General features: G+C 44.5%; 1 protein-coding gene across 3 annotated transcripts in view; it reads left to right on the top strand.

Annotated features, from left to right (window-relative positions):
* ROBO3 (roundabout guidance receptor 3) overlaps positions 1-27,020 on the top strand; it is a 385,628-nt gene that overhangs the window by 94,401 nt on the left and 264,207 nt on the right. The window contains exon 1 of one of the 3 annotated variants that reach the window (XM_067470701.1): positions 25,549-25,962. The exons of the other annotated variants lie outside the window; for them this stretch is intronic. Within the exon in view, the coding sequence (XP_067326802.1) occupies positions 25,896-25,962 (67 nt within the window). The 5' untranslated portion in view covers positions 25,549-25,895. Of the gene's footprint in view, positions 1-25,548; positions 25,963-27,020 lie in introns of those variants that run through there. 3 annotated transcript variants of the gene reach the window in all.

Genomic DNA, 27,020 nt, shown 5'->3' with positions numbered 1-27,020 from the left:
TGGTAAATTGGAGCCTTTTTAACACATACATATTAGAGACAATTTCCTTAATCATGACACGTGGGGCTGTCTTCATGTGTGAGTTCCGAAAAGAGCCGTATTGCTCGAAGGCACAACAATAGCCATTTCAGTTTGGAGAATCCATGATTTTAATGGTGACCACTTGAGAAACAATGCCTTTGACTTGGTTCTTTGTGAGTACAATTTGAATGCATGCTAGGTATAAAATCTACCCAAGGAAGGTGCTTGGCACACTCTCTAGTTGGCACTGCCAAGAGGGAAACAACATTCCTTCCTGTGGAGATAGGCACTGCAATTTGCCACTTCCCATTTTCTTTGGCAGGGTCTTTGCTGGAAGATAGCCATGGAAGCCAGCGAGGCAAACTCCACCCCACCCCTTGAGTCAATTCAGGAGAAGGATGGCTTTGAATTCTTAGCAAAGCACGGAAATGGAGTGAAAAAAAAACCCTCTGTAATCTCAGGGGGCACTTTTTACATACTTCAGTCCTTAACCGCTGACACAGAGGCTCCGTCTCCAGGGCAGCATGTCAACATCCAAGATGGATCACACTTGTTCTCTCCTTCATCATCAAGGCTGTCACCTATCTTCATATCTATCTCAGCATTACCTATCATGACCTTTTGTTATCCTGAGAAGCTGGGGAGGGAATTCCAACTAAGGCATTTTACACTTGTATAATTTAAGGCACTGCTTCTTAAACTCTGGGTTCTGACCCCAAATCAACCTCCCTTAGCTCAATGCTGAGATCCCAAAAAATGTTCTAGACATCACCGAGTGATTGTTTGACACATTTGCGTGAAACTGTTGTGCAGTGTTTATAACATGCTCTGCAGAAGATGCTTCAGCTGTGCTTTGTAAAAAGGGAAATCATCCTCTGCTGCAAGCCTTGCAAATGCTGGCTTGTTGTCAGTAAATGTTTGATTTTTATACCTATTTTATATACCTACTAGTAGGCTTGGGCGATCAAGAAAACTCGGTTCTAAACTCGTTTCATTTCTAGGGTGCACTAGTGTTTCGAAATTCTGAGGACTTCCAAAATTTAAGATTTCAAAATTTCGAAATTTCCGAAACTATAACATTATTTTTGCTGCTACTTCACAACTGTCATTCTGCTACTGTTATGAATCATAATGTAAATATCTGTTATGCAAGTTGTCTTTTCATTCACTGGACCAAATTTGGCACAAATACCTGCTATGCCAAATATGAATACTGGTGGGGTTCGGAGGGTGAGGGGGGAGATTGATGTTGTCATTTGGGAGTTTTAGTTGCTGGGATTGATAGTTCACCTACCATCAAAGAGCACTCTGAACTCCACCAACGATGGAATTGAACCAAACTTGGCACACACAACTCCCATGATCAACAGAAAATACTGAAAGGGTTTGGTGGGCATTGACCTTGAGTTTGGGAGTTGTAGTTCACCTACATCCAGAGAACACTATGGACTCAAACAATAATGGATCTGGACTAAACTTTGCATGAATACTCAGTATTCCCAAATGTGAATACTGGTGGAATGTGGAGAAACTAGAGGTTGACATTTGGGAGTCATAGTTGCTGGGATTTATAGTTCGCCTACAATCAAAGAGCATTCTGAACTTGACTAACAATACAATTGGGTCAAACTTCCCACACAGAATCCACATGGCCAACAGAAAATACTGTGTTTTCTGATGGTCTTTGGCGACCCCTTTGACACCCCCTCATGACCCCCTCAGGGGTCCCAACCCCCAGGTTGAGAAACACTGATATAGACAGACAGACAGACAGACAGAATGACCACCGCCTGACCGACCTGGGGCTACATTAATAGTTTTCAGGCTGAAAGGGGTCATGAGTGGAAAGGTTTAAGAAATCTTGATCTAAGACAGTGAAGTCATGTCAGTCTCTGTGGCCACACATCAAGCTCCTTCTAGAAAGCCATGCCAAAATGTGCCTTTAGATGGCAGAGAGCCGTTCAGCAGTGGAACTCTCTGCCCCGGAGTGTGGTGGAGGCTCCTTCTTTGGAAGCTTTTAAGCAGAGGCTGGATGGCCATCTGTCAGGGGTGATTTGAATGCAATATTCCTGCTTCTTGGCAGGGGGTTGGACTGGATGGCCCATGAGGTCTCTTCCAACTCTTTGATTCTATGATTCTATGGTAGTGGTGGTTGATTGGGTTTAACCCTCTGCCGTTCAATAACCGGAATTCTGGACTTAGGGTTTGCAATAGCTGTTTCCTGCCATTGTTGTACAATGCTGTGCTGGTGGCCTCACAAAGGAAGAATAGAGGAGGCTGAGAAATGTTGGCTCAGCCTTCCCAAGGAGTGTGAGTGCGAATGTTGGCCGGGGGAGGGGGGGGGATCATTGTCTGTCAAACAGAAGGGGATGAAAACAGTGGGAATTACATCTCCAGCTTTCAGGAGACGATTGCAATCAAAGGAAAAGTGTGTCGCGTTTGACAGTTTCCCTTTAAAATGGCTCAATTAAGGAAGAATCGGGAAAGATCTCTGGATGCCTCTCCTGTAATTAGAGATGTATTAACTCCCCCCTCCTCCTGGGAACATTAGGCTTGTCATCTTGAAGCCTGAAGGGCCAGCTGCAGTGGAGGGCATCCAATGGGTGCTTGACATAAATGGGAGCTGAGAGCTGTGGAGCTGGGGCTGTGAGACACTAACTTGTGTGGTTACTCTCAGGCCTATATTTTACCCATAGCATGACTCTTTTCTGCAGACTAGGAGAGTAAGCATATTTCCACAGACTGCATGTCTCTGGGTTCCTTCCTAATGGCTAGGCCAGTGAGGACTAGCACTGGAAGTAAACAATTGCCCCTCCCAGGAGGTCAGTTAACCTCCGGCTACTCAACCATGCTCTTGGGGTGTCCTTATAATGTCCGTGATTCAACTAAGAGCTTCATCAAGGGCTATCTATAAAGCAGTGGTTCCCAACCTGTGGTCCATGGACCACCAGTGGTCCTCAAGAACTAAAATTTGGTCCGCAGCCTCACTGCTACTACATTGTTGCACCAACAGCGACTGGTCTCACAGAACCCTCTTATAGTGTCAAGGCTTATTAGATATTTATTTATTTATTTACTACACTTTTATCCCACCCTTTTCAGCCCGAAGGCAACTCAGGGCGGCATACGAGCAGGCAACAATTAGATGCCGAACACACATAAATACATCATTTAAAACAGGTTAAATCACATAATAAAATCTATATAAAGAAAAATGTAATGTTTGTTTGTGGGATTAACAGAACTCAAAAACCGCTGGACGAATTGACACCAAATTTGGACACAAGACACCTAACAACCCAATGTATGTCCTTCACTCATAAAAACACTGAAAAACACAGCAGAAAAGACGTAAAAAGCCCCCAAAAGCTAAATGACGAAAAACTAAATGACAATACAGAAAAAAGGAAGAAAGAGGGAGGCAAGGGGAGAAAAGAAAGAAAGAAAGAAAGAAAAGAGGGAGGGACGGAGGAAGGGAAAGAAAGAAGGAAAGGGAGAAGGAAGGAAAGAGGTAGAGAAGGAATAAAGGAGAGAAAGAGGGAGGGAAAGAAAAAGGGGGAAGGAAGGAAAGTTAGAGAAGGAAGGAAGGAGAGAAGGAAAGAAAAAAGGGAAAAAAGTAAGGAAAGAGGGAGCGAAGGAAGGAAGATGTAGAGACAGAGGGAAGGAAGGAAAGAGAGAAGGAAGAAAAGAGAGACAGCAGAAGAGGAAAAAAGGGGGAAGGAAGGAAAGAGATAGAGAAGGAAGGAAGGAAGAAGAGAAGGAAAGACGGGAAGAAAGGAAGGAAAGAGGGAGTGAAGGAATGAGGGAAAGAAGGAGAGAAAGGGGGAAGGTTGGCCACAGCAACGCGTGGCGGGTACAGCTAGTTTATAATAAAAACAGTTTAAAACAATACAAAATCAATGACTTCCGGGTTAAAATCCATGTCCATTTGCATCGTTAAGCCGTTCCATATTCATTCACAATACTGAGTTGTCTGGTTACAATGAGATTCGAAAAGCTTGCTCAAAGAGACAGGTTTTCACTCTTTTTCTAAAGGTCAGGAGGGAGAGGGCCGATATAATATCCTCAGGAAGGGAGTTCCACAGCCAGGGGGCCACCACTGAGAAGGCTCTGACTCTTGTCCCTGCCAAATGCGCCTGTGAGGCAGGCGGGACCAAGAGCAGGGCCTCCCCAGATGATCTTAAATTCCCCGAAGGTCAGGCATGTAGCCGGGGGGGGGGGGGGGGGCTTGAGGGGCTTCACAACCCCCCCCCCCCCGAAATTCTCATGGTGGTTCGCGAAAAGGCCTTACTGGTGCATTATTTAAACTGTTATGTTTATTCATATCATAATCTGATCACCATACTCAATATATCCCATATGCATGGGGGGGGGGGGGTATTGGAGTAATGATACAAAAGGTTTCCTAGGGTAGACCCTCTTTCACTCAGACTCAGCCCCCTCCCCCGCCCCCCGAATCAAAATCCTGGCTACGGGCCTGCCGAAGGTTCATAAGGGGAGACACATTCTACGTTGGGCTAGAACTAAGGCTTTATAGGCCAAAGCCAGCACTTTGAATTGTGCCCAGTAGCAATTTGGGAGACAGTGGAGCTGGTGCAACAGCGGAGTTGTGTGCTCCCTGAACGCTGCTCGCATTAGTAGCCTGGCTACTGCCCGCTGGACCATTTGAAGCTTCCAAACAGTTTTCAAAGGCAATCCCACATAGAGTACATTGCAGTAGTCTATATGGGATGTATCAAGAGCATGGATGAGCAGATAGTTTTCTGTGGGCTAAAAGAAGGTGACTACTGGATGACATGTGTTCTGTATCAGAAACTAGAGCTGATGTGGTCTATCCGATGCAATTTTCTGAATCAGCACCCCAAATAATGAAACTGAATCTAAAGTTGACCAAAAACTGAATTGCAACCCTTTTGGTACTAATGTTGGAGAGTGGTCCCTGGTAATAGTGGTCTCTGGTCATGGCTATAAAGCATTTCACTTTCTGCAGAGCCAGTTTTTCCAAGAGATTTGGCTTAGATTTGTGGCTAGCTGATGTGAATTAAGGGGCTTAACTCACACTTCCCCCCTGACTTTGCTGAATGAGCTTTACTGACCTTAATTTGTGCTGCAGTGTGCTTTGGTGATGTGCATTTTGTAGTCAGGTTGCTTTACATGGTCAGTGTAGATGTGCTCTGTTATGCTTTCAAAATCGTACCCATCTTCCTGCAGTATGATTTCAATTTCATCTTGTTTGTATCCCAAACACAGTATGCACGGGATGATTCTCACCTATCAATTTATTGATCGTTTTCCCTTAGTTTTCTTCCCTAGAATTCACATCCTTGTGTTGAGAGATTGCCTTTGGACTATGTTTGAGATATCACCTTCAACTTCCCACCTTCATTTTAAAGCCATTTTGACCAAATCTAGATCTAGTGTCTAGATCTAGGGAAGTCATGCTCTATTCTGCCTTGGTTAGATCACACCTGGAATATTGTGTCCAATTCTGGGTACCACAATTGAAGAGAGATATTGACAAGCTGGAATGTTTCCAGAGGAGGGTGACTAAAATGATCAAAGGTCAGGAGAACAAGCCCTACGAGGAGCGGCTAAAAGAGCTGGGCATGTTTAGCCTGAAGAAGAGAAGGCTGAGAGGAGACATGATAGCCATGTATAAATATGTGAGAGGAAGTCACAGGGAGGAGGGAGCAAGCTTTTTTTCTGCTTCCCTGGAGACTAGGACACAGAACAATGGCTTCCTCGTGTTCAGATGGAATCTCCTTTCTTGAAGAACTTCCTGTGAGAGCCGTTCAGCAGTGGAACTCTCTGCCCTGGAGTGTGCTGGAGGCTCCTTCTTTGGAAGCTTTTTCGGATGGCCATCTGTCAGGGGTGCTTTGAATGCAATATTCCTGCTTCTTGGCAGGGGGTTGGACTGGATGGCCCATGAGGTCTCTTCCAACTCCATGATTCTATGATTCTATGAAATCTGCCTTATTATTCATAGAGTTGGAAGAGACCTCATGGGCCATCCAGTCCAACCTCCTGCCAAGAAGCAGGAAAATTGCATTCAAAGCACCCCCGACAGATGGCCATCCAGCCTCTGCTTAAAAGCCTCCAAAGAAGGAGCCTCCACCACATCTTCCCATCTTTGTGAGCTGCAATTCATCTATAGCCAGTAGACTTTAGACACAGTGAAAATCATTGTCTCAGAAGCCAAACTCCTCCTGTCTACACAACTACACAAGCAGTAATTCGTTTTTGATATCTGTCTGTCACTGTGTCATCCTCGATTCTTTTTAGTTCACTGGCAGGGTTGATGAAAACACCTCCTTGTCCCCATCTACTACTGTATATCTCAAAAGGCTAATATTAAGGGATTATGGAAGCCGTGGTCCAATGTTTTGTCATCCTGGGTCGAATCTGGCTGCAGAAGCAATCTCTAGAATTCCTTTTCCACCTTCTCCTAACCTTTTAAGCAGAGTCACTAGACATTAAAGCCAGGCTCCTGCACATGTAGCAGGGGATTTTCCACCAAATTACGATTGCTTCCATCCATGCCTGGAGAAATTTCTCAGTTCTAATGGCTATCTGACAGCGGAACAGACTGCTTCAGGAGGTGGCCGGCTCTCACTGGCTAGAGGTTTTTAAGCAAAGGCTGGGCAACCATCTGTCAGGGATGTTGCAGTTTCATCTTGAACTATAGATCCTACATCGAGTGAGTCACAGGTTGGGTTAGAGCAACAAATGACCCCCCCCCCCCCTATCTTCAAATGCAAGATACTCCACTTTGGCAGGAAAGGACCTTTGGCCCGGTCCTGTTCAACATCTTTATTAATGACTTAGATGAAGGGCTAGAAGGCATGATCATCAAGTTTGCAAATGACACCAAATTGGGAGGGATAGCCAATACTCCAGAAGACAGGAGCAGAATTCAAAACGATCTTGACAGATTAGAGAGATGGGCCAAAACTAACAAAATGAAGTTCAACAGTGACAAATGCAAGATACTCCACTTTGGCAGGAAAAACAAAATGCAAAGATACAGAATGGGGGACAATGCCTGGCTCGAGAGCAGGACGTGTGAAAAAGATCTTGGAGTCCTCGTGGACAACAAGTTAAACATGAGCCAACGATGTGATGTGGCGGCAAAAAAAGCCAATGGGATTTTGGCCTGCATCAATAGGAGCATAGTGTCTAGATCTAGGGAAGTAATGCTACCCCTCTATTCCGCTTTGGTTAGACCACACCTGGAATATTGTGTCCAATTCTGGGCACCACAATTCAAGAGAGATATTGACAAGCTGGAATGTGTCCAGAGGAGGGCGACTAAAATGATCAAGGGTCTGGAGAACAAGCCCTATGAGGAGCGGCTTAAGGAGCTGGGCATGTTTAGCCTGAAGAAGAGAAGGCTGAGAGGAGATATGATAGCCATGTATAAATATGTGAGAGGAAGCCACAGAGAGGAGGGAGCAAGCTTGTTTTCTGCTTCCTTGGAGACTAGGACGCAGAACAATGGCTTCAAACTACAAGAGAGGAGATTCCATCTGAACACGAGGAAGAACTTCCTGACTTTGAGAGCCGTTCAGCAGTGGAACTCTCTGCCCCAGAGTGTGGTGGAGGCTCCTTCTTTGGAAGCTTTTAAACAGAGGCTGGATGGCCATCTGTCAGGGGTGATTTGAATGCAATATTCCTGCTTCTTGGCAGGGGGTTGGACTGGATGGCCCATGAGGTCTCTTCCAACTCTTTGATTCTATGATTCTATTATTCTATGTAGGACAATAATACCAGCATATCACCAAGACTGGTATAACCAGGGAGCGGTTGTTTGCTACTGGGACCACCTGGGAGCCACATTGTCAGAAATGCCTCCTCAATGTAAATGACCAGACTTACACTTCTGGTTTTGAAAAATGTTAAATAATGGAAACAGGCTAATCAACTTAGCTAAAAGATGAATTGCCACTCTTAGAGACGGGTGTGGTGTGTTGTTGTATGCCTCCAGGTGAGTTCCAGTTTAAGGGGATCCTGAGAAGGGTCTGTTATGAGGTTTTCTTGATAAATTTTGTTCAGAGGGGATTTGCTATTGTCTTTCTCAGAGGCTGAGAGATGATAACAATAATAATAATAATAATAATAATAATAATAATAATAATAATAATAGAAAGGTCGATGACAGATCCCAAGTGTAGACTCTGCAAGGAAACAGATCAAACAATAGATCACATCCTCAGCTGCTGTAAGAAGATTGCGCAGACAGACTACAAGCAGAGGCATAACACCATTGCTCAGATGATTCATTGGAACTTGTGCCACAAATACCATCTGCCTGCGACAAAGAACTTGTGGGATCACAAGCCAGAAAAAGTTACAGAAAATGAACACACCAAACTCCTCTGGGACTTCCGGATTCAGACAGAGTTTTGGAGCATAATACTCCTGACCTCACGATCGTGTTAAAAAACAAAGTATGGATTGTCGATGTCACAATCCCAGGTGACAGCAGGATTGAAACAACTGGTAAAGCTGACACAATATGAGGATTTAAAGATCGAACTGCAAAGACTCTGGCACAAACCAGTAAAGGTGGTACCAGTGATGGTTGACACACTGGGTGCAGTGCCTCAAGATCTTGGCCTGCACTTAAACACAATCAGCGCTGACAAGACTAACTTCTGCCAACTGCAAAAGGCCACCGTACTGGGATCTGCACGCATTATTCGCCGATATATCACATAGTTCTAGATGCTTGGGAAGTGTCCGATGTGTGATCCAATACAACAGCCAGCAGAATGACTCATCTTGTGTTTCAAATAATAATAATAATAATCTTTATTTATAACCCAAAGGGGACTTGGGGTGGCTAACATGAGGCCGAGCCCAAAAACAATCCAGCAAAATTAGACATAAAACAACAGAAAAATTACATCACAACAGAATACATAAAGTAACAAAATAAAATAATCAGTCTAAAATAACATAATAAAAAGCTCCAGTTATTCCAGTGGATTTCCATAGCCAAATGGGAATTTCTGCCCTGGTTTCTCAGAATCCTGGTTCACCATTTAAACTACTGATCTAGACACTAGACTCCTATTGATGCTGGCCAAAATCCCATTGGCTTTTTTTGCCGCTGCATCACATTGTTGGCTCATGTTTAACTTGTTGTCCACGAGGACCCCAAGATCTTTTTCACACATACTGATCTTGAGCCACATATAGAACAACAGGCAATGGGATCATGTTCAATTAATTATAGGATTACATTCAAAGCCATTTCCAAGAATTCAAAAAAGACTTGAGCACTGAATATACCACACTGAATCCAGTCCCTGTTGCAGCTCAATGAAATGATAAAGGGATATTTACAATGTTTTGCTAAGTCCAGAGTGTGATCCAGAGTGTGTTTCTGCTGGACCTCTCAGCGGCCTTCGATACCATCAACCATGGTATCCTTTTGGGACGCCTCGCAGGAATGGGCCTTGGAGGTACTGTTCTGCAGTGGCTCCGGTCCTTCCTAGAGGGTCGTTCCCAGAAGATGTTGTTGGGAGATTCCTGCTCGACCCCACAACCATTGTCTTGTGGGGTCCCTCAGGGGTCAATACTATCTCCCATGTTATTTAACATCTACATGAAGCTGTTGGGAGAGATCATCCGGAGTTTCGGGTGCGGTGTCACCTGTACGCAGATGACGTCCAACTCTGTCACTCCTTCCCATCTGCTACTAAGGAGGCTGTCCAGGTCCTGAACCAGTGCTTGGCCGCTGTGACGGTCTGGATGAGGGCGAACAAATTGAAATGGAATCCAGACAAGACAGAGGTCCTCCTGGGCAGTCGAAAGGCTGAACAGGGGATAGGGTTACAACCTGTGCTGGATGGGGTTACCCTCCCCCTGAAGACGCAGCTTCGCAGTTTGCGAGTAATCCTGGACTCATCACTGAGCCTGGAACCCCAGGTCTTGGTGGTGGATGGGAGAGCTTTTGCACAACTAAAACTTGTGTGCCAGCTGCACCCATTACTTGGGAAGTCTGACTTGGCCATGGTGGTCCACGCTCTGGTTACATCCCGTATAGACTACTGCAATGCTCTCTACATGAGGTTGCCTTTGAAGACTGTTTGGAAGCTCCAAATGGTCCAATGGGCAGCAGCCAGGTTGCTAACAGGAGCGGCGCCCAGGAAGCATACAACTCCTCTGTTGTGCCAGCTCCAGTGGCTGCCAGTTTGCTACCAAGCACAATTCAAAGTGCTGGCTTTAGCCTATAAAGCCCTAAATCAGTGTTTCTCAACTGGGGGTTGGGACCCCTGTGGGGGTCGCAAGGGGGTGTCAGAGGGGTCACCAAAGACCATCAGAAAACATAGTATTTTCTGTTGGTCATGGGGGTTCTGTGTGGGAAGTTTGGTCCAATTCTATCATTGGTGGGATTCAGAATGCTATTTCATTGTGGGTGAACTATAAATCCCAACAATTACACCTCCCAAATGTCAAGGTCTATTTTCCCCAACCTCCACCAATGTTCACATTTGGGCATATTGAGTATTTGTGCCAAGTTTGATCCAGATCCACCACTGTTTGAGTCCACAGTGCTCTTTGGGTGTAGGTGAACTACAACTCCAAAAACCCAACGTCAGTGTCCACCAGACCCTCCCAGTATTTTCTCTTAGTCATGGGAATTCTGTGTGCCAAGTTTGATTCAATTCCATTATTGGTGGAGTTCAGAAGGCTCTTTGATTGTAGGTGAACTATAAATCCCAGCAACTCCAACATTCCCAGATGACAAAATCAATCACCCCCATCCCACCAGTATTCAAATTTGGGCATATCGGGTATTTGGGATTTGAAAATACATCCTGCATATCAGATATTTACATTATGATTCATAACAGTACCAAAATTACAGTTATGAAGTAGCAGCAAATATAATGTTATGTTTGGGGGTCACCACAACATGAGGAACTGTATTAAGGGGTCGCAGCATTAGGAAGGTTGAGAAACACTGCCCTAAATGGTTCTGGCCCTGCTTATTGTCCGAACGTATCTCTCCTTAGGAACCCTCTAGGAATTTAAGATCTTCTGGGGAGGCCCTACTCTCGGCCCTGCCATCTTCACAGGTTCGATTGGTGGGGACGAGGGATAGGGCCTTCTCAGCGGTGGCCCCTTGGTTGTGGAATGCCCTCCCCAGGGACATTAGATCAGCCCCCACCCTCTTAACGTTTTGCAAAAAAGTTAAAACCTGGCTATATGAGCAGGCCTTCCCAAACGCAGTGTAGCTATTAAACTCTGATCTCGGATTGGTTGGACAACGTGACTGGATAATGACTGGTAATGAAATGCGGAGGACTTATGGTTTTTATTGTGTTACTGATGTTAATTGTAATGAATTTTTACCTGTGTTGAATGTTTTTAATGTTTAAATTATTTTTCATACTTTTGTGGGCATCGAATTGTGCCGTTTTGTAAACCGCAATGAGTCGCCCTCGGGCTGAGAATGGTGATATAGAAGCATAGTAAATAAAAATAAATAATAAATCCTTGATTTATTTATTTATTTATTTATTTAACGTGTCAGTGCAACCGGTCGATTATATTACATTTCTAACAGAACAAAGCAAAAAAAAAAACAGACAAAATACAAAATTTGTGAGTTTGGTAGTTGATTAAATGTCTTTTGACCAGTATCTGGCCACTTGGAGTGCTTCTGGTGTTGCTGCAAGAAGGTCCTCCATTGTGTATGTAGCAGGGCTCAGATTGCATTGCAGCAGGTGGTCAGTGGTTTGCTCTTCTCCACACTCGGATGTCAAGGATTCCACTTTGTAGCCCCATTTCTGAAGGTTGGCTCTGCATCTCGTGGTGCCAGAACGCAGTCTGTTCAGCGCCTTCCAAGTCACCCAGTCCTCTGTGTGCCCAGGGGGGAGTCTCTCATTTGGTATCAGCCATTGGTTGAGGTGCTGGGTTTGAGCCTGCCACTTTTGGACTCTTGCTTGCTGAGGTGTTCCGGCGAGTGTCTCTGTAGATCTTAGAAAACTATTTCTAGATTTAAGTCGTTGACGTGCTGGCTGATACCCAAACAGGGGATGAGCTGGAGATGTCTCTGCCTTGGTCCTTTCACTATTGGCTGCTACTTCCCGGCGGATGTCAGGTGGTGCAATACCGGCTAAGCAGTGTAATTTCTCCAGTGGTGTAGGGCGCAGACACCCGGTGATAATGCGGCATGTCTCATTAAGAGCCACATCCACTGTTTTAGTATGGTGAGATGTGTTCCACACTGGGCATGCATACTCAGCAGCAGAGTAGCATAGCGCAAGGGCAGATGTCTTCACTGTGTCTGGTTGTGATCCCCAGGTTGTGCCAGTCAGCTTTCGTATGATATTGTTTCTAGCACCCACTTTTTGCTTGATGTTCAGGCAGTGCTTCTTGTAGGTAAGGGCACGGTCCAGAGTGACTCCCAGGTATTTGGGTGCGCTGCAATGCTCCAGTGGGATTCCTTCCCAGGTGATCTTCAGAGCTCGGGATGCTTCTCTGTTCTTGAGATGAAAGGCACATGTCTGTGTTTTAGATGGATTAGGGATAAGATGGTTTTCCCTGTAATAGGTAGTAAGAGCACCTAGAGCTTCGGAGAGCTTCTGTTCTACCATCTCAAAGCTCCCTGCTTGAGCGGTGATGGCACGATCATCAGCATAGATGAAACTCTCTGTCCCTTCTGGCAGTGGCTGGTCATTTGTGTAAATGTTGAACATGGATGGAGCAAGCACGCTCCCCTGAGGCAGGCCGTTCTTCTGTTTCCGCCATCTGCTTCTCTGGCCCTGGAATTCAACAAAACGCATGTTCAGACAACTGTTGGACTCCAAGGACAATGAGCAAAACCTTCCAGGTTTTATTTTTATTATTTTATTTGCTTTATTTCTATACCGCATTTTTCAGCCCAAACAGGCGACTCAATGCGGTTTACATGGTACAAATTATCAAACAATGTCAGTGCAATTAAAACATAACAATGCAACAAACAGGATCAACAGTATCAATCCACAACAATTAACAATCGAAACAAGACAAGTCAACAAAACAAAACATAACATAACGCCTCAGTTGAAATCAGATCCGTTCTCATAATCCTTGTGCCATTCCTATGTTCCATTTACCGTCTTCCTTTGATTGGTTGCACTGCTCAACCAAACGCTTGTTCATAAAGCCAGGTCTTAACCTTTCTCCGAAACGCCAGCAACGAAGGTGCCTGTCTGATGTCTGCCGGTAAGGCATTCCATAGCCGAGGGGCCACCACTGAGAAGGCCCTGTCTCTCGTCCCTGCCAAGCGCGCCTGTGACGCAGGCAGGACCGAGAGCAGGGCCTCCCCAGACGATCTTAATGTTCTAGTCGGTTCATAGGTGGAGATGCGTTCGGAGAGGTAAGTGGGGCCAGAACCGTTTAGGGCTTTATAGGCTAAAGCCAGCACCTTGAATTGTGCCCGGTAGCGGATTGGCAGCCAGTGGAGCTGGCTCAACAGAGGAGTGGTATGCTCCCTGAGTGCCGCTCCCGTTAGCAACTTGGCTGCCGAACGCTGGACCATCTGAAGCTTCCGGGCAGTCTTCAAGGGCAACCCCACGTTGAGTGCGTTGCAGTAATCAATCTGGGATGTAACCAGAGCGTGGACTACCGTGGACAAGTCAGACTTCCCAAGGTACGGGCGCAACTGGCGCACAAGTTTTAGTTGTGCAAATGCTCCCCTGGACACCGCCGAAACTTGGGGTTCCAAGCTTAGCGAAGAGTCCAGGATCACACCCAAGCTGCGAACCTGCGTCTTCAGGGGGAGTGTAACCCCGTCTAACACAGGCTTTAAGCAGAATTCCCTCAAAGTGGCTGCCTGAATTGGAGCTGCTTCCAGAGGCTCAGGATACACAAGGAGGTTTAATTCAAGTTGCACAAAGAGCTAAACTGAAAAGTCCAGCATGGGTTTCCAGGCATCCAAAACAAGCCAAATGTTGACATCATCCTGCAGCAAGTGGCGAGAGTAAGGGGAAAGGGATATTAATTGACTTGCATTTCTGAACCGAAAGGGAAAGAGAATAGAAAGCAGAGCATGAGAAATGAAGCTAAGAGATGGGATTATGATCTACGGAGTGTAACTGTTTCAAGTCCCATAATTAGAATGTCAGAATTTGATGGCTAAGATTTACACAGGGTCACGCAGGGAAGAAGTAGTAGCCCAGCAATGTGCTATTTTAACAAAATGAGCTAAGGCAGTGATATATTTTGATTATGGAGATGGTGCAGGATCCTTGGATGCTTGGAACAAAGAATCAAGACAGAAATTATATGTGGGCTCATCCTTGGACCCTACAGATTGGCAGTGAGTGATGATGAGGGGAAATTTTTTCCTAAACTGCTAAGTGAAGATTTCAGAAATCACTTGATGCTTGTTCTCACAAGTGTCTTTAATTAGCTAGAAACGAACCAAATATGCAGTTTGGAATAAAAAGATGAGGCTCAGCTTCAAAATACAGAAAATCCACCTGGAGGAGAAGCCTTCTAGAAGTGTTTTAGAAAATTGATTCATGACTAATACCACATGTTATCTAGTATGGAATTATGTGGGCAGAACCAGGATTCATACAGACTTATGACCCGCAGTTTCCCATTGCATGGAACAGCAGGCAAGTAGGAAGGAAGGAAGGAAACGAAGGGAAGGAAGGCAAACAATAATTGTTGCTGTATTGTCGAAGGCTTTCATGGCTGGAATCACTGGGTTGTTGTAGGTTTTTTCAAGCTATATGGCCATGTTCTAGGGGCATTTTCTCCTGATGTTTCGCCTGCATCTATGGCAAGTATCCTCAGAGGTAGTGAGGTCTATTGGAACTAGGAAAGTGGGTTTATATATCTGTGGAATGACCAGGATGGGGCAAAGAACTCTTGTCTGCTGGAGCTAGGTGTGAATGTTTCAACTGACCACCTTGATTAGCATTTGATGGCCTGGCAGTGCCTGGGGCAATCTTTTGTTGAGAGGTGAATAGATGTGCCAGATTTTTTTCCCTCTGTTGTTTTGCTGAGTTTTGAAGCACAATACTTCTTACCTCACGATCTTGGGGAAAAACAACATATGGATCTTTCATGTTGCAATCCCAGGTGACAGTAGAATTGATGAGAAGCAACTCGAAAAGCTTACACAATACGAGGATTTAAAGATCGAGATGCAAGGACTTTGGTGAAAGCCAGTAAAGGTGGTTCCAGTGGTGATCAGCACACTGGGCGTAGTGCTGAAAGACCTTGTCCTGCACTCAAAAACAATAGGCGTGGACTAAATTACCATCTGTCAGCTGCAAAAGGCCACCCTACTTGGATCTGCATGCATTATTTGTTGATACATCACACAGTCCTTGTGAAGTGCCCAACGTGTGATCCAATACAAAAGCCAGCATATTGATCTTATTTTCCTGCTCCAGCGGGAAGGTAACAGTTCTCCATGTGGTCATGCCGGCCACATGATCTTGGAGGTGTCTATGGACAATGCCAGCTCTTTGGCTTAGAGATGAAGATGAGCACCAACCCTCAGAGACGGTTGGACTTAATATGAGGGGAAAACCTTTACCTTTACTAAATGCTGTTCAATAGTGAAATATGCTGCCTTAGAGCATGGTGGAGTCTCCTTCTCAGGAGGTTTTTAAGCAGAGGCTGGATGGCCATCTGTCAGAGGTGCTTTGGTTTTGTGTTCCTACCTGACAGAACGCGGTTGGACTAGATAGGCCTTAGAGTCTCTTCCAACTCTATGATTCAATGAAAAACACAGGTTTTAGCCCCAGTGCAGCTCATCATGAAGTCAGTCCCTTGCCATTTGGAAGGCAGCTCCCCTCATCCACTCACAGTCAATTCATGAGGAAGAACTTCCTGACTGTGAGAGCCGTTCAGCAGTGGAACTCTCTGCCCCAGAGTGTGGTGGAGGCTCCTTCTTTGGAAGCTTTTAAAAAGAGGCTGGATGGCCATCTGTCAGGGGTGATTTGAATGCAATATTCCTGCTTCTTGGCAGGGGGTTGGACTGGATGGCCCATGAGGTCTCTTCCAACTCTTTGATTCTATGATTCTATGATTCTACATGCAAGGGGAGAATGGATGGAAATGCTCTTTTCCTTTCTTCCTCCTCCTTAAGAAATATCTAAAGTGAGCCCTGCTCCGTTGCCATTTATACCAAGGTCAATTGCACGGTAAGGTGGGATCACCTCCATTCCCTCCTGCCTCACATTTCTCAAAAGCAAGCTCCTTATTTTCATTCAGGTGGGGCTTCAAATAATCCAGGCCAGCTCCGTTGAATTCTGAAATTGCTCCTCCTTGTACCTTGAGGCTGGTGGCCAGTGTTAATTTAGCACCAGATTTGCATTTTTATCACTTTCTTAGCTTAACATTAATGAACATTAATTCTGTGCAAGTTTCTCCGATTGCTGGATACTTAATTATTTGGCCAAAAGCTTCTGCAGAGAGAGCCCTTGTACTCTATTTTTAAAAAGACCATTTCCATCTTGATCTATTTGAGTCCTTTTCAGAAGCGAAAGGGGGCGGGAAGCTAGACTGATCCCCGAAGCACCCATTGCCTGCGACTCAGTGGCAGAATAAGAAGAATGGGTGAATAATCTGTCTTATTTCTTTAGCTGACAACCATCAGGTCTATTTTTATATTCAAGTCTGTCGACATTGCAACAGATTTCATCTTTGCCTCTGTTCATCAACAGCTTTTCTGTTCCTTGTGCTTCATTGAAAAGAAAGGAAAAGGAAAGGGGGACGGAGGGGGAAGAATTTGGGTAGTTATTTTCAGAAATGAAGAAATTGAGTATTTATCATCAGGCTGCAATCTAAGTCTGCGTTAGAGACAGTTACGGAAAGGTACATGAAAGATGGATGCATCGCTCGGCAGCAGAGAGGGCAAAGCCTGCTAGGCTTTTTCTAAGAGGTTAAAGGTCACATGAGCTGTGGTGACATGTTTAAAAAGTGATAGTATTGGTTAAAAGAAAATCAATGAAGGGTAAACCTCCCCCCTTCATCCTGAGAGATGGTATCAGCCCCAATGCTGCTGACCTCAGCTTAGCACAGACTTGAATTGACCAAGGCAAGATGGAAGAGAGATGTAGGTACTGGACATATGAAGATCTGAACTGAAAGGAAGGAAGGAATATTGTGTCCAATTGAAAGGAAGGAAGGAATATTGGTTAGACCACACCTGGAATATTGTGTCCTATTCTGGGCACCACAATTCCAGAGAGATATTGACAAGCTGGAATGTGTCCAGAGGAGGGCGACTAAAATGATCAAGGGTCTGGAGAACAAGCCCTACGTGTGAAGTACGAACAAGCAGTACGTGCGAAAAAGATCTTGGGAGTCCTCGTGGACAGCAAGTTAAACATGAGCCAACAATGTGATGTGGCGGCAAAAAAAAAACCAATGTGATTTTGGCCTGCATTAATAGGAGCCTAGTGTCTAGATCTAGGGAAGTAATGCTACCCATGCTCTATTCTGCTTTGGTTAGACCACACCTGGAATATTGTGTCCAATTCTGGGCACCACAATTCAAGAGAGATATTGACAAGCTGGAATGTGTCCAGAGGAGGGCGACTAAAATGATAAAGGGTCTGGAGAACAAGCCCTATGAGGAGCGGCTTAAGGAGCTGGGCATGTTTAGCCTGAAAAAGAGAAGGCTGAGAGGAGATATGATAGCCATGTATAAATATGTGAGAGGAAGCCACAGGGAGGAGGGAGCAAGCTTGTTTTCTGCTTCCTTGGAGACTAGGACGCGGAACAATGGCTTCAAACTACAAGAGAGGAGATTCCATTTGAACATAAGGAAGAACTTCCTGACTGTGAGAGCCGTTCAGCAGTGGAACTCTCTGCCCCGGAGTGTGGTGGAGGCTCCTTCTTTGGAAGCTTTTAAACAGAGGCTGGATGGCCATCTGTCAGGGGTGATTTGAATGCAATATTCCTGCTTCTTGGCAGGGGGTTGGACTGGATGGCCCATGAGGTCTCTTCCAATTCTTTGATTCTATGATTCTAAGGAAGGGAACGAGAGAGAGAGAGATTGGAGTTAAGGAGCAGTACTTACTAGACATGGTTAGGTTCAGTCGGAATCTTCATAATTCGGAATAAATTCGAAAGATTTGCTTTTTGAAGTGATTTCAAAGTTTTTTAGGAAACCGGAAATCGCTTTGCCCTTCCAAATCTTTTTCCGCCATTTCTGTTATGAAACAGTAAGTGAGCAGAAATTCTTCAGATTTTCCCCGCTTCTGGTCTCTGGACTCAGCTCAAGCCTAAGAAGCTGTTTTAAACCAGGATGGATGAATTTCCTCCCTCTCCGCTCCCCTCGCTTCTGTCTCAAGTCTGGGAAGCACTTTAAACCAGAGTGGATGAATTTCCTCCCTCTCCGCTCCCCTCGCTTCTGTCTCAAGCCTGAGAAGCATTTTAAACCAGAGTGGATGAATTTCCTCCCTCTCCGCTCCCCTGGCTTCTGTCTCAAGTCTGGGAAGCACTTTAAACCAGAGTGGATGAATTTCCTCCCTCTCCACTCCCCTCACTTCTGTCTCAAGCCTGGGAAACATTTTAAACCAGAGTGGGTGAATTTCCTCCCTCTCTGCTCCCCTCGCTTCTGTCTCAAGCCTGGGAAGCATTTTAAACCAGAGTGGATGAATTTCCTCCCTCTCCGCTCCCCTGGCTTCTGTCTCAAGTCTGGGAAGCACTTTAAACCAGAGTGAATGAATTTCCTCCCTCTCCACTCCCCTCACTTCTGTCTCAAGCCTGGGAAACATTTTAAACCAGAGTGGGTGAATTTCCTCCCTCTCCACTCCCCTCGCTTCTGTCTCAAGCCTGGGAAGTGTTTTAAACCAGAGTGAATGAATTTCCTCCCTTTGCTTTCCCCCTCCCCCCCCCCTTTCTGGAGTAAAACAACTACTTTCAAAGTAAAGACCACCCAAAGAAACAGGAAATAACACTTTCAAACCATTAAGGAAGTACTCAGAAATCTCAGAAGTTTCAAAAAATTTTGAACATTTTTTTCTGTGAAAATCGGAACTGACTTTAGAATCAAGCCAATAGCGCTCCCTACATCCTAAATGAGTTTTGAACCAGTTTTGGACCAGGGTCCAAAGTGGACCCTGATCAAGTGGTCCTTGGTCAAAGTGGTCCCTGGTCAAAGTGGTCCCTGGTCAAAGTGGTCCCTGGTTGAAGTGATCCCTGGTTGAAGTGATCCCTGGTCAAAGTGGTCCCTGGTCAAAGTGGACCCTCACCAGAGTGGACTCTGGTCGAAGTGGTCCCTGGTCAAAGTGGTCCCTGGTCAAGTGGTTCCTGTTCATGTGGTCCCTGGTCAAAATGGTCCCTGGTCTAGTGGTCCCTCATAAAAAATAGGGAACCACTGCTTTAACATGATTTGAGTCCTGCAGGATAAGCTTTTGCTACTGGGTCATTTCTCAGGGTACAAATGTAGATCTCAAAGTTGCCCGTTCTGTCTATAACAACCAATTGATCTTTGTGTGCATGTGTGCATATGTGTGCACAGAGACAAATCTGAGGCTCTTTCACACTAGACAAATACTATATAGTAGAGTGAGGCAGCATAACTTCCTTTTTTCAAAACTTAATAAAACCCATTGTATGAATCAGAAATGTGTGTGTGTATATATATATATATATATATATATATATATATATATATATATATATATATATATAATGTAGGCTCGTACCTAAAGTTTTGTTTTACGTAGTTTTGAAGATCAAATTAGGTAGGTGACGTCCCCCATTCTCCATACACTGAGTAAACCGATTTCTGGTGTTTGTCATGACTCTTGCCAGCATAGCAGGCGTTATGTTGACAATTTCTTCCTGGATGCTGGTCTTCAAATCTTGTAGGGTCCTTGAGCGGTTCACATAAACACGGGATTTCAAAAAAAAAAAACCATTAAAAAATCACAAGAGGCCAAATCTGGAGAGTGGGCCGGCCACTCCAAATCCACTAAAAAAGTAGGCCTCAACGGCAAAAGTATGCTCCTCACTGTTCCAACGCATGATGGCAACTGAACTGTGTCAGGACACAACTTTATACTTCCACCCCTCGAACGAAACTACTAGCGCTCCGCTACGTCTTCAACTGACTGAATTCAAGAGAGATATTGACAAGCTGGAATGTGTCCAGAGGAGGGCGACTAAAATGATCACGGGTCTGGAGAACAAGCCCTATGAGGAGCAGCTTAAGGAGCTGGGCATGTTTAGCCTGAAGAAGAGAAGGCTGAGAGGAGATATGATAGCCATGTATAAATATGTGAGAGGAAGCCACAGGGAGTGGTGAGGGAGGGAGACTATTTCCTTATTTAAAAAAATAAACCTCTTTACTGCCTTATACTGTTTCAGTTTCTTCTTTTATATTGGCTGGGATTTTATATTGGCTGTGTGTTGTTTAATCTTTGTACTTTATATCACAGGCAATGAGACACTCTTGTGTATAACAAAGTAACACAGTTTATTTATAACTTCTGGCTCCAACGCTTGTGGTTACATTTGTGTTTTGTTGCAATCTTGAGGCTTACAGTGAGTATCATTTACTTGGTTTACTTTTCTTAACAGACTTTCAATGTTTCACATTCACAAACCTGTTACTTGCTTTACACACTCTTGGCTGAATTATATTAAGGAACATATTTCTTTATGTTCCTTAAAACTCGAGCTCTATTTAACTAACTGCTTCTCTATAACAGAAGTCTTTAACACATCTTCATAACTGCTTCTTTCTAACAGGCACTCAAAAACCAACTATCCTCTTCACACACAGATTCCTAACTGTCATTTTTTAACTCCCTCACTCTAACTGCCTCTTTCAAAACCTTGGCTCCGCCCCTTCAGCTCTGCTTTCCCCAACTGTCATTTTGGCCTCGCAGCCTTTTCAAATCCTGGGCCTACGCTAATCTGCATATGACCAATCGGCTTCACATATGTAAATGAATCCTATCTCTGCTGTTGCTACTCTGTCTGTGCCTATTCTTCCCTATCTACCATATGTAAACATAGAGCTATACACCAAAAATTCAACATAGAGTAGCAGTTTCGCTACATGCGCATTTTATGCTACCTCACCCTGTAGCATCATTCCTCTTTAACTGCCATGGCTCCATCCTATGGAATCCTGGAGTTTCTAGTTCAGCGAACAATATTTCACATGCTCAGTGAATGAGATTTAATGCCTCCCCAGCTACAAATCCCAGATGCATAGATAGGATAGTCCACAGAGCAGTGTAAAGACCCTTGCCTAAACAGAAGCATCCAGGAGTGAATGTAATGGGACTTTCTTTTGAGTAGCAATGCATGGGGTTGCATTGTTAGAATGTATATTGTAAAGCTTCTGGGACTGCAGAACCAATTACCTCCTTCATTTTCTTCTTTTCTATTAGCACACCCAATCAAGTCAGTTAAATTGGAAAGTAGACTTTTTTGTATCCTTTCAATGCATACTTATGGGATTAGTGTCACTAGCCCAAGCCAAACAAGGAAAGGATGACGGTTTTGCAAAAGTCCAGCCATCGGTGAAGGCTTTCATGGCCAGAATCACTGGGTTGCTGTGAGTTTTCCAGGCCATGTTCCAGAAGCATTCTCTCCTGATGTTTCACCCACATCTATGGCAAGCATCCTCAGAGGTGTTGGAGCCCCCGGTGGCACAGTGGGTTAAACCCCTGTGCCAGCAGCACTGAAAACCAACAGGTTGCAGGTTCGAATCCGGGGAGAGGCGGATGAGCTCCCTCTATCAGCTCCAGCTCCTCATGTGGGGACATGAGAGAAGCCTCCCACAAGGATGATAAAACATCAAAGTCATCCGGGCATCCCCTGGCCAATGTCCTTGCAGATGGCCAATTTTCTCACACCAGAAGCGACTTGCAGTTTCTCAGGTTGCTCCTGACACAACAACAACAACAAAAAAAATCCTCAGAGGTTGCAACTCTGTAGAAAACAAGGCAAGTGGGTTTTATATACCTGTGGAACGTCCAATTTGGGAGGAAGAACTCTTGTCTGTTTGAGACAAGTATGAATGTTACAGTTGATGACCTTGATTAGCATTGGGTTGTTGTAGGTTTTTCAGGCTATATGGCCATATTTTGGAGCATTCTCTCCTGATGTTTCGCCTGCATCTATGGCAGGCATCTTCAGAGGTTGTGAGGTCTGTTGGAGCTAGGAAAATTGGGTTTATATATCTGTATCAGGGTGGTACAAAGAACTCTTGTCTGTTGGAGTTCGGTGTGAATGTTTCAACTGATTAGCATTGAATGGCCTTGCAGCTTCGAAGCCTGGCTGCTTCCTGCCTGGGATCCTTTGTTGGGAGGTGTTAGCTGGCCTTGATATCAGTTTTTTTTGTCGTGCCAGGAGCGACTTGAGAAACTGCAAGTTGCTTCTGGTGTGAGAGAATTGGCTGTCTGTAAGGACGTTGCCCAGGGGATGCCTGGATGATTTGATGTTTTTGATATCAGTTGAACTGGTATGGATGCCTGCCATAGATGTGGGTGAAATGTCAGGAGAGAATGCTTCTGGAACATGGCCAGAAAACTCACAGCAACCCAGTCCAGCCATCCTTTGCATCTCCTTTCCCCCCCTCTTTTTCTACTACTCCGTTAGGACTTTTGCAGAACATCATCCCATAGGGATGTGTTACCTGGATTCTGATGATGGTTTGGAATGAGTCTGCAGTGAATGCTAATGCATGATATTAACTTCAAATGAAACACCCATTCTACTCTGGAGAATTTCTCTCTCTCCCCCCCCCCCCCACTTCTTTTCAGGAAAGCCACAAGCCAATTTAAATGTGCCCCCCCCCCATTATTATTATTTTTTGCTAGTCATGAAACTTGACAGTTTAGCTTACAAATGTGCATGTGCATCTCCATGATGTGATTCTGCCACATTCATAATCAGTTAAAAATAGTAGTGTGTATTTGTCTTATACCATTTATTGATATGCAAATGTCAAGTGTGACAGGGGAGAAGGCAGCTGGCAGGGCTTTTTAATTACCTAGGTGGCGAAGGGGGTGGGCCCCTGGTCCTGCCCTTAATGAGTTGTGACAGAAGTTAGCAGATGACACTCAGCAGCTCATTAGCTGTTTCCAGGGCTTGTGCCTCCTCCACCAGGCTCACTCAGCTAGCAGCTAACAGGGCAGGGCATGGACTAGTGACCTATGTATTAATGCACCTATGTATCTAGTGGCTTCTGAACACAAGGTCAATTTGGGTCAAGCTTGGAGCATATATGAAACGGAACTTGTGTGTGTGTGTGTGTGTAGAGAAAGAGAGGGGGGGAGCCCCCGGTGGCTCAGTGGGTTAAACTGCTGAGCTGCTGAACTTGCTGATCAAATGGTCGCAGGTTCGAATCTGGGGAGCGGCATGAGCTCCTGCTGTTAGCCCTAGCTTCTGCCAAGCTAGCAGTTTGAAAACGTGCAAATGTGAATAGATCAATAGGTACCACTCCAGTGGGAAGGTAACAGCACTCTATGCGGTCATGCTGGCCACATGACCTTGGAGGTATCTATGAACAATGCTGACTCTTCAGCTTAGAAATAGAGATGAGCACCAACCCCCAGAGTTGGACACGACTGGACCTAATGTCAGGAGAAAACCTTTACCATATAGATAGTGAAGGAATAAAACCATTTTCTCCATGTTCCCTGGTTATTCCCCTTTACCATGTCATAAAGTATGGCAAAATGGGTGGGAAGAATAACATGAAAACAGGGGGAAATGGTTTTACTCCTTCAACCCCTTTCCCACATAAAATGGGCTAGCCCTTTCTCTCTAGCGCCCCCTTTTGGCCTCCGCCTGGATAATAAAACAGTAACATGGATAGATAGATGCTTAAATAGATAGATAGACAGGTACATGCATAGATACATAGAAACATAGATAAATACATACATACATAGATAAATACATAAATACATGCATAAATAGATACATAGATACAGATTGATAGATGGATACATACATCTAGATAGATAGATAGATAGATAGATAGATAGATAGATCGAGATACATAGATAGATACAGATTGATAGATACCTGGATGGATGGATAGATAGATAGATAGATAGATAGATAGATAGATAGATAGATAGATATAGAAAAATAGATAGATAGATAGATGATAGGTATAGAAAAATAGATAGATAGATGGAGATACATAGATAGATACACTGATAGATAGATAGATAGATAGATAGATAGAGATAGAAAAATAGATAGATGGAGATTCATAGATAGATACATTGATAGATAGATAGATAGATAGATAGATAGATAGATAGATAGATACCTGGATGGATGGATGGATGGATAGATAGATAGATAGATAGAGATAGAAAAATAGATAGATAGATGATAGATAGAGATACATAGATAGATACAGATTGATAGATACCTGGATGGATGGATAGATAGATAGATAGATAGATAGAGAGAGATAGAAAAATAGATAGATAGATAGATAGATAGATATAGAAAAATAGATAGATAGATGGAGATACATAGATAGATACACTGATAGATAGATAGATAGATAGAGATAGAAAAATAGATAGATGGAGATTCATAGATAGATACATTGATAGATAGATAGATAGATAGATAGATAGATAGATACCTGGATGGATGGATAGATAGATAGATAGAGATAGAAAAATAGATAGATAGATGATAGATAGAGATACATAGATAGATACAGATTGATAGATACCTGGATGAATGGATGGATAGATAGATAGATAGATAGATAGAAAAATAGATAGATAGATAGATAGATAGATAGATAGAGATAGAAAAATAGATAGATAGATAGATAGAGATACATAGATAGATACATTGATAGCTAGATAAATAGAGATACATAAATAGATAAATAGAGATACATACATAGATATACATAGATAGATACCTGAATAGATAGATACATAGATAGATAGATAGATAGATAGATAGAGATACATTGATAGATACATGGATATATAGCTACATACATTGATAGATACATAGATAGATTGATAGCTGGAGATACATAGATAGATACATAGTTGGATAGATACATAGATAGCTAGAGATACATAGAGATACATACATAGATATATTGATAGATACATACATACATAGAGATGCATACATTGATAGATGTATAGATAGATAGACAGATAGATAGATGGATAGATAGATGCACTGATACATAGATAAGTTGGGGAAAGGTACAATTAAAATGATTGTAAAATATTTTCGGAATAATTTTAATTGTACCTTTCCCTCACTTGTCTATTTTTCAATTGTCCCTTTCCCCAACTTCTCTCTCTCTCTTTCTCTATCTATTAATTACAGTGTGCATATTACTGGCAGATGCTCCATGTGAATAGAGGCTGTGATCATCATGGGACAAGAATATTGGAATTTCTATGAGATGTTGAAGCTAGGAAAGGATGATATTGTCTCCTGTTTCGGGGGGGGGGGGGGGAGCAATGCAGGTCGGTGTCTCTTTAAGCGGGGGGGGGGGGGGGAGGGGTGGGCTGCGCGCCTGACAATGGGCCGCTGAGTTGGAGCAAGTTCCGCGGCGGGGCGGCCAGAGCAGCGCGTGGCGGCGGAAGAGCAGCAGCTTCTCCTCCTCCTCCTCCTCTTCCTCCTCCTCCGGGCTCTTGTCTGGCAAACTGGTTCCATCCTCGCAAGAAGCAGCAGGAGCAGCAGCCAAAAGGATCCCGGGGACTTTCCCCTCAATTGCCGGGGCTTCTCGGGACCTGGATCGCAATCTCTTTGCCTCTTTGCATGTCCTTCCTTTCTTGAACCCTTTCCCGAGTGGGAAGGACTGGGAAGGAGCCCGCTTTCCCCTTTTTTGGAGGGCTTCTGGATGAATCTCCGGAGGAGCTGAGCCAGCCATGCGGCGGCGGAGACTCCCGCTTTGGCTCCGGAGCTTGCTCTCCTTCTTGCTGGGATTGGCGGCAGGTAAGCCACGCGCCTTCCTCCTCCTCCTCTTCTTCCTCCTCTGCTTCTTCTTCTTCTCCTCTTCTTCCTCTCCTCCTCCTCCTCTTCTTCTTCCTCCTCCTCCTCTTCTTCTTCCTCTCCTCCTCCTCCTCTTCTTCCTCCTCCTCCTCTTCTCCTTCCCCTTCCTCTTCATCTTCTTCTTCTTCCCCCTCCTCCTCTTCCTCCTCCTCCTCTTCCTCCTCCTCATCTTCTTCTTCCCCTCCTCCTCTTCTTCCTCCCCTCCTCCTCTTCTTCTTCCTCTTCCTCCTCCTCCTCTTCTTCTTCCTTTTCCTCCTCATCTTCTTCTTCCCCCCTCCTCCTCTTCTTCCTCTCCTCCTCCTCCTCTTCTTCCTCCTCCTCTTTCTCTTCCTCTTCTTCTTCCTCTTCCTCCTCCTCCTCCTCTTCTTCTTCCTCTCCTCCTCCTCCTCCTCTTCTTCTTCCTCCTCTTCTTCTTCCCCCTCCTCCTCCTCTTCTTCCTCTCCTCTTCCTCCTCCTCCTCCTCCTCTTTCTCCTTCTCCTCCTCTTCTTCCTCTTCCTCATTTTCTTTTTCCCCCCCCTCCTCCCCCTCTTCTTCTCCCTCTCCTCCTCCTCTTCTTCTTCCCCCTCCTCCTCTTCTACTTCCTCTTCCTCCTCCTCTTTCTCCTTCTTCCTCTTCCTCCTCCTTTTCTTCCCCCCTCCTCCTCTTCTTCTTCCTCTCCTCCTCCTCTTCTTCCTCCTCCTCTTCCTCCTCCTCCTCTTCTTCCTCTTCCTCCTCCTCTTCTTCCTCCTCCTCCTCCTCCTCCTCTTCTTCTTCCTCTTCCTCCTCCTCCTCCTCCTCCTCTTCCTCCTCCTCCTCTTCTTATTAGTTGTATTGTATAATTGGATTGTTTTAATTATTTTATAATTGTTGCTGCTATGTATTTTATCTTACTATGTGTATTGCTGGCATCGAATTGTGCCTTTTGTAAGCCGCCCTGAGTCCCCCTTTCGGGGTTGAGAAGGGCGAGGTAGAAATGCTCGAAATAAATAAATAAATACATTCTTCTTCCCCCTCCTCCTCT

This window comes from Anolis sagrei, chromosome 7 (genome assembly GCF_037176765.1).
Source record: "Anolis sagrei isolate rAnoSag1 chromosome 7, rAnoSag1.mat, whole genome shotgun sequence".
Lineage (NCBI taxonomy): Eukaryota > Metazoa > Chordata > Lepidosauria > Squamata > Dactyloidae > Anolis > Anolis sagrei.
Note: the sequence above shows the minus strand (reverse complement) of the source record. Positions and strands in the feature narration are given on the sequence as shown.